This window comes from Parus major, chromosome 15 (genome assembly GCF_001522545.3).
Source record: "Parus major isolate Abel chromosome 15, Parus_major1.1, whole genome shotgun sequence".
NCBI lineage: Eukaryota > Metazoa > Chordata > Aves > Passeriformes > Paridae > Parus > Parus major.
The window spans coordinates 4,648,067-4,656,346 of record NC_031784.1 but is presented as its reverse complement, the minus strand read 5'-3'; the positions used below and the strand labels follow the sequence as shown (position 1 = coordinate 4,656,346).

At 61.9% G+C, this 8,280-nt stretch overlaps 1 protein-coding gene across 1 annotated transcript; it reads right to left on the bottom strand.

The window, feature by feature from the left end:
• Positions 1-338: 338 nt before the first annotated feature.
• On the bottom strand, positions 339-6,168 carry ASPHD2 (aspartate beta-hydroxylase domain containing 2). The gene is made up of 3 exons (XM_033518178.1): positions 4,997-6,168; positions 2,665-2,778; positions 339-1,818 (listed from the first exon to the last, which is right to left on the bottom strand). The coding sequence occupies exons 1-3, from the start codon at positions 5,874-5,876 to the stop codon at positions 1,709-1,711; spliced, it is 1,104 nt and encodes a 367-aa protein (XP_033374069.1). The 5' UTR covers positions 5,877-6,168; the 3' UTR covers positions 339-1,708.
• Positions 6,169-8,280: the final 2,112 nt, after the last annotated feature.

Below are 8,280 nucleotides of genomic sequence, written 5' to 3'. Positions count from 1 at the left end.
CCAGAATGGTTGGAGTTGAAAAAGACCTCAAATATCCATTTGCAAGGTCCTGCCATGGGCAAGGATTCACCAACTAGCTCAGGCTGCTCAGGGCCTCATCCAACCTGGCCATATCCAGTCCTGGGAGGCTGTAACTGGTCAGGACGGAGTTTCCATGGGTTGGTTATTTTAAAGCACTACCCTTGCTCACTGTATCACTGGCAAACAGGCTCGTACCCCCTCCCACCCTGCAGCTCCTGCTTTTTCTAGGCCACTTCTCCCCACCAGCAGCCAGATAAGCAGGACCCAACCCCTCAGTGTTTGCTTGACCCTGGACTCAGAGCAGCAGGCAAAGCCCGTTCTGTTTTCAGCACAACTGTTTATTGATAATCTTTGCTTATCCACTGTATGAATGTTACCAACCTTTGGACAAAGCCAGCCTGCTTCCCCAGGGCCTGTGTCCAGGTAGCCAATGCGTGTAGAAATCATGCACTTCAGGTAGTCTGTAACAAGACGGGTGTAAAAAATATCTCAGATGTATTTGAAATCTCTGCCTTATCTTGCAATCGAATCACTGAAAAGTCTGTAAAGAAGTTGTTGGAGGACAGGGCTGGTCCCTCCTGGGCAGGGCACGGAGGCAAAGGGTCCCCAGCCAGAGCTGTGAGCATCCACCACACACTGTGCTTTGGGGGGGGTGTTATAAACCAGCCCCCAGACCCCAAACAGACCCCGGTGCTGGGGGACTTCAGGAAAAGTGTGGTGGTCTCTGGGTGGGCAGGACCCCAGGGTGGGGGCTTACTGCTCAGGCTGCAGAATTAACCCCCCTTGGGAGCCTCTCCTGTGATGGTGTCAGGTCCATGGGAGCTGCTGCTGTGTGTGCCTGGCACGAGGAAAGGAGAAGATGGAGCAGCAGAAGGAATGGTGACCTCCTTTCTTCCTACGGACAGACAAAACCCCCATTCTCTGTTCCCAAACAGCATCCCTGCCCCTGCAGGGCTTCCCAGCTGGAGCTGGGAAAACTGAGGATTGCAGATAGAGCAAGGAAGGGATTTGGGCAATTGCTAACGCCCTTGGTCAGACTGAAGAGCACAACTGTGTGTGCTGTTCCCTCAGCAGGGTGGAGGTAGGGGCTCCTGCCTTGCTGGGCTGGCGGTGGACTCTGCTCCCTGCCTGGGTGACAGAAGGAGTTTCTGAGGGCAGGAGGGCTGGGGAGCCCCAGCTGGCACACAGAGAAGGAAGCTGGAGCCCCAGGAGGGCTCTGTGGGCAGAGCTGTGCCCTGCCCACCCCATCAGACCCAACCTGGGGGGAGCACAGTGCCCATGGCAACCCCCAGTGTCCATCTGTCCGTCCATCCGGGACCGCAGCCGGGCAGGGCAGGCTGGTTGGCTGTTATGGTTTTTGTGTGTGTGTGTTGTTCCTTTGATGACCACGAGAAAAATTTTTACATTACATTCAAACGAGCACCCTTGGGCTTGTTACTCTACTTCTGAACACCGCAAAACACAGTAGCAACAGAACACGAAGGAGCAGGAGGGCAGCGAACCCCGGCAGGGCCGAGGCGCCAGCGCTTGGAAAAGAATCCCTGAAGCCAACGATGGAGGAAGGAGATGGGCGCGGATACACGTCACAGTTTCCATTTACAAGACCCTCGGCAGGGAGCACCGAGGCCCCTGTGCCGGGAGAGGCCCCGGCCGAGCTGCCCTGAACCCACCAGGCCGGGCAGCGCCGTCATCGTCCCGGCGCGAAGATGAAGTCGAGGGCTTGGCGCTCGGCCGCGGCCACGTTGGGGTGCCACAGGTCCACCATGAACACCACGCGGGGACCTTCCTCCGGGGCACCTGCAGGGATGGAAGCGCAGGGTGAGGCGGGGAGGCACCGGTAAACACGCCAGGCTTCTCCCTGCCAGGGCTGCTTTGGGCACCCGGAGGATTCCTGAGGCAGGGCCTCCTTGCAGCTGCGCCCTGGATCTGAGCAGGGAGCGGCTGCTGCGCCACTCCAGCCTTCCTGGCCCTGCACGGAGCTGTGCATCCCAATCCCACAGCAGGTCTGATGTGGAAGCAACAGCTTTTGTTCTCCCACTCTCTCCACACGCTCCCCTGTGCAGAACAGCTCTGCCTGATGCTTTTATGCCACGGGCGGCTAATGCCGGGTAATCCGGGAGAGCTGGAGCGGAACAGCCTCCGTCAGCGGTGGAGGGAGGAACAATCCACGGGCGTGAGGCCGTTCCCCGGCGGGGGAGACAAAGGCGCTGCTGGCTCGTCAGCACCGAGCCGCAGCAGGGCCCGAGGGGGCCGAGCCCGCGGCATCGCAGCCGGGGCCGCCCCGCCGAGCTCGGCAGTGAAGGAAGCTGAGCTGCTGCGGCGGGGAGAGGAGGGTCAGCAGGCCCCGTGCTGGGCTGAGCAAATGGGGATGGGAGCAAGCCATGGGCTGGCTGAGGGGGCTCCAGGGACGTGCCAGGAAAGGGGTGCCAGGATGCCCTAGCAGCGTGAGGCAGAGGGAGCGTGTTGTGGGGAGCCCTGCCATGCCAGGGGCAGGGCTGTTCCCACCCGGGGCAGGCCAGGACAGCAGGGGCCTGAGCACCACGGCCCTGCTGGGACAGGAGAAGGGACTGGGTGCCCCCCACAACTCGTCCCCAGTCCCCGACACCACAGGGGACACCACGAGGCCCCACACGCTGAACTCACCTTCGTGGAACGCCGTGTGCAGGAAGGAGTCGTCGAAGAGCAGGCACCGGCCCTCAGCCCAGCACTGGGGCTCGCCCCCCACCACCAGTTCACAGTTGCTGGGTGTCTTCAGACCTTCAGGCACAAAGAGAGAGGACAGGGAGGGTCAGGCCGTGCCCGGTTCCCTGTGGCTCCAGCAGGGAGCAAACAGTGAGCTCCATGTGAGCTCCACGCTGCTGCTGAGGGGTTGCTGCCCTGCAAAGAGTGACCTGAACCCCAAGCCTGGAGCAGCTCAGCCCCTGCCCACTCCCTGTCTGCTCCCTCCTTCCCTTTCACTGTCCCCAGCAAGCTCAGGCACTACTTCCATATCTGGAACAGTCTGGAATGTATCTCCCCAGTCCCCAGAGCCCATGGCCCTGAGGTGTGCAGAGGGAGTCGGGCTCCTGGGATATTTTCCAACTTCAGGACCAAAGGCAGATCCTTCCTGCTCCTTCCTCCAGCCCTGCAGCGATGACTCTGCCCCAGGCAAGGCTGGGGGAGCAGGAATTGTACTGGGTCTAGAAAATGGGCTCAACTGTGGCTCTGCCACAAGCCCCCCATGCGCCTGCCCCATCCCTCGGTCCCCACCCAAAGTGCCTCAGGGTGACCCATGGGGCTGCAAGGACAGAAATCCAGAGCGGGGTCACAAAACTCTCAGAGGGAACCAGCTCTGTGAGGGCCACATGAAGGACAATCATAGAAATAAAATGGGTCTTTTCTTAAAATACCAGCACAAGCCAAGGCAGTTTGACAGGGGTTCCCATCACCTCCTGCACCGGGACTGTCACCCCCCCACGGTGCTGGGGACCCTGGAGCTGCTGCAGAGCCATCCTGCCCCGAAGATGCGGCCGTGGCGGAGAAAGGGGTCAGGGCTCACGTGGCTGCTGAACGGTAACGATGCAGCAAACGAGCAGGACGGATCCAAGAGCGATGCCAAACCCAGCGAGCGCAGCAGGGACTCCCAGCCGCCCGGCAAAGCTGGGACTACAAAGCTGCTGTTTCAAAGGCTGCAAAACCCAAAGCCATTTCCCTGCACAACAGACTCAGCTGGAGATGCTGGAACAGGGAAGCTGAGCTGCTGGGGGATGCGGGGAGGGAGCAGCCTGCAGCCCGTCCATCCCACCCACACCCTCGGGATGCCCTGGCCCATGGATGCTGCCTGTGCCTGGAGTAAATCCTCGGCAGTGACTCGCCCCACTGATGGTTGTGCTGGCTTTGCAGATCCAGCTCCATGAAAGGGCAGGTTGTGTCTTAAACCCATCCATGTCCAGGCACAGCAAGGTCTGCGTTCCCAGCCCCAAGATGGGGGTGCCAGTGTGCCCCTAGCCCAGTGCAGAGTCCCAGCGAAAGAACAAGCTGTGTCATTCCTCTGCCCAGGACATTTGTGTGCCAGGTGTGCTCACCTGAGCCCACTCGGACACCACTGGTTCCTCCCAGGAACCTCTCCCAGCCCCTGACGAGAGGAGCACATCCCCCAGTGGCCCAGAGAGAGGGGTCAGTGACAGGCTTCCTCCTGGCACCAGCAAGGGCAGGTCCCAGCTGCCCAGCAGCTCCTGGAATCAGCTCTGAAGACAATTCCCATTCCAAACAAATGGCCAGCACTGCCTGGGTGTGTTTACCCGAGCTGTTGGCTGAACAGGCGCGGTTGGTGTTTGCCAGCCGGGCCCGTGCGGTGCCTCCCCCGGCACGGTCGGTGCTGTGCCAGCCCGGCCATCTGTGCCGCGTGGGCTCTCCCCGTCCCTGCCCGCCGAGCAGGGAGTACTGTGCCACCAACCCAGCGCCTGACCCACTGCAGGGGACAGCCCAGGGCCACCCTGCCCTCCTCACCTGCAGCTTTGCAAACCCCAAAGCAGCACCTCTGCTCCCATTCACCCATGTCCCATGCAGAGCGCCCGAGATTCCGGGATAGGGGAGCTGCCAGTGACACAACACAGTCCTGGAGCAGCACCCCAGGCTGTCCCACATCCTGGGATGGGAGAGGGACCTGCCTGCAGAGAGGGGGATGTTCAGAGACCCCTATGTAAAATCAACAAGAGTCCACGGCCCTGGGTCAGCAGGAGGAGGAGGTGAAACCCTCCTGCTGCTGATCTGGAGACCCTGAGGATTTCAGGTACCCAGAGACTGAGCACCAGCCTCTCCTCAGGAGGCTGTCACCACCAAAGCCCCCAAAACCTCCCTCAGGCCAAAGCAGAGCAGGTGTCTGAGCCCCAAAGAGCACAGGGTGCCAGAGGCTTTTTTTGGGACTCCTGTGCGCAGTCACGGCCACAGCCCTCCGCACCCTCCCGACACATGAACCACGGTGCCGGACACTCACCGAGGTGGCAGCGGATGCGGATGTTGGTGGGCCCGTAGTGCTCGGCGATGACGGTGCCCGGGCTCAGCACAGAGATGCAGGCGTTCCCAAAGACATTGTTGCCAATGCAGGTACGGAGGCTCCCGAGCAAGCGGTACGTCCGTGGGCATCTCCGGCAGTTCCTGGGCACGCACATGCCCTGGTTCACCAGGTAGAAGGTGAACCACTCCCCGCTGGGCGTGCTGTTCATTTTCCATCCTTGCGGGAGGCTGCAGTTTGAGAACGCCTTGTACAGGGTCTCAAACTCGCACAGGATGGTCTGGAAGTTGCGCTCCAGCAACTCCACGTCGTGCTTTTGAGTGTCCCGGGAGAAATAGGGCGTGGTGGGCAAGTCGGGCAGGAAGAAGACTTCTGGTTTCTGGATGGAGGGCCGGCTGTTGAGGTAGCGGCCCTGCTCGCGGATGCCCTTGTGGATCCTGCCCATGCCGGACCAGGAGTAGCGCTTGGCGTACTCCTGCAGGTTGTGGTAGAGTTTCTGGTTGAGGCCGTCGTGGTGCGAGCAGCGCACGCACTCGGGTGACTGGCAGTACACGAACCCGTTCTGCACCCCGTTGGCCTCGGCGCTCTGCATCAGCGCGTTCACCGTGGCGTAGGCGCGGGGCTGCTCCCGCCCCACGTGGTAGCAGTACCACACGAACAGGACCAGCAGGCAGGCGACGGCCACCAGGGCCGTGGCGTCGCAGTCGCGGAAAGACTGGATGCCGGTGGCAATGAAATCCCGGAGTCCGTCCAGGGACCAGCTCCAGTCCATCAGCCACTCCAGAGACATGGTGGTGGTGCTGGGAGCGCGCAGCGGGGCCCGGCGGTCACTGCTCGTGGGGCTCAGGGGCACCCACACCATGCAGCCGGGCCGGGGCGCGGCGAGAAGGGGCTGCCATGGGCGAGCGGAGCAGCGGCTCTGCCCTGCGCTCCCGGGAGCTCTGCATTGGCAGCGATGCCCGGCAGCACCCCTGGGTCAGCAGCCACGTGGCCAGAGGGTCCCCGCCGGTGCTCCTGGGCCCATCATCCTGAAAGGCCGTGCTGGAGAGATGTTCTGGGGAGAGAAACCCAGAGGTGTTAGGGAGAGAGCTGCCCCGTGGGGTCCCTGCTGGGGTCAGTGCACAGGACACAGCCAGAGCTGTGACACTGTGGGGCACTGGCTCCTCAGGGAGGGGATGGTGGATAAGGAACCCAACATCAGCCCATGCTGGGTAAATTCCCCAGTGCTCTCAATGGCATCTTCCACAAATACACAAATAAAAGGCAGCGGGGAGACCCAGACCCCATCTCCCACCGCCCCAGTGACCATCTCCCCTCCTGCTCGTCCTCCAGTTTCTCTCCTAAGTTGCTCCCTTATCTTGTCTGAAATCTGGCTGCTAAGTGAATATACACTGAGAGTAGACACTTCACTGCCCTATCTGGCAGCACATCAGCTTATCCCCTCCATCTGACGGCTCTGAAGTGACTCTCCCTCCAGAGGCTGAGCTGTGGGAGAGCCCAGAGCTCAGCCAGCACATGGCCACAGTGCCAGCACATGGCCACAGGAGCAGGTCAAGGTGGGGGCAACAAGGGCAGGTCAGGGTGGCTTGTTTGATTTCACCAGCTCATTGGTAAGAGCACTGACTCTAAGTAGCAGGATGGGTTTATGAGCCAGGGAAGCCATCCAAACCCTCCCCAGCCCTTCCTAGCGAGGTCCTGCAGCCTCTCAAGGTGTATTTCCTTATCAGTGGTGATGGAGATGGGCTGCAGATGGGACCTGACCCTACAGCAGGGATGTGCTGCAGGGCTGGAGACCTGGGATTCAGGCAGTGTTACACCCCAGGGAGAAACATCCACACACCCGACCTGCCTCCACCCTACTTCCTTGTAGCATGCTGCCTGCGTGCCCCATCCCGGGATCTGCAGCCCACGTGGCATGTCACAGCCTCCCGGGAATCTCAAGATAACTTTCCTCCATCTCCACGGCTGGCATCCCTCCAGACACTCCCGCTTCTCCCGCCCAGGCCTCCGTTCCAGGGGTGCAACCACAGAGTGGGTCCCAGGGGTGTCCCCCAAGGCCAGCACAACCCCCGTGCTACCTGCAGGGCTGGAGCACATCAGGGAAGGAGCAGAGCCCTGGCTGATGTGTATCCAGAGTGCCCTACAAGGGGAGCTGCTCTGGCACAGCAGCCACGCTCGGTCGGAGTCGATGAAGACACAGGAGGAACAGAGCTGGGGGGGTCCAAAGCCTCGGGGTCCCCAGATCAGAGTTACACCCTGCAAGGGCAGCACAGCAAAAACATTGACCCTACTGCTGCCCCAGGGCTGCAGGCAACACCTCAGATCAGCGGGAAACCATCAGAGCAGCAAGAAATCCAAGCCCCCGTGCCCACAGACCGCCTTGCCCAACCCCAGAGAGCCAGGGAGCCTCGGGCTGCAGAGCCGTGGGGTTCTCTGGGCACAGTCTCCGTGGGACCAGCCCAGGAGCTGCCTCCTTGTGCCAGCACGGACACCGCACTGCAAACCTGACCAAAGCCACCTCCAGAGGGGCTGGGACATGGCCCCAGACATCGGCACTGCTCCCCACACACACCACGTGGCTGGGGCTGCGCGGGGCACCCACTGGGTGCTGTCACCTCCCAGCCACGGCCCTGCACCGAGACGGGTCACATCCTGCACCCCTGCCCTGAGATCCCAGAAAAGGCTCCTCAGCTAATGATAATGGCAGAGCCCTTCCAGGGAGTGGAGATCAATTCCACGTTGCACCGAAGTTGTGCAGGACGTGGAGGCGAGCACCGTGCCAGCAGCAGCCGTGTTACATAAGGAAGGCAGAGGCTTCGATGCAGCACAAAGTTGCATCTCGGTGGCTCCGTGGTGGCCCCGGCATCTCCTGGAGGCGGCGGGTTCCGCTCAGCCCGGCCAGGGTCCCCGGGCCGAGGGCCTGCGGTGACGGGGACGCGTGGCAGGGATGTCCTCGGCTCGGCACGGCTGGCATCGCCTTTGGGAGCAGCATGAGGAGCGGGAGCCTTGGGGCGAGGCGGGATGCCCGTGCCGCTCCGGAACCGGAGCAGCGGGTGCTCCTTTCACCCTCTCCTGAGCACGCCACCCCGCCGGTGCCACCAGAGTAAGTGTCACCCGCGCGCTGCTCTCACCCAGTGTGACGGTGTCACCCGGCGTGGCGGCGTCAGCGGGTGTCACCGGTGTGGCCGCATCACCCGGCGTGACAATGGCACGGCCGTGCCGCCGTCCCATCACCCTGGTGGCACCTGCCGCCGCGCTGTCACCCG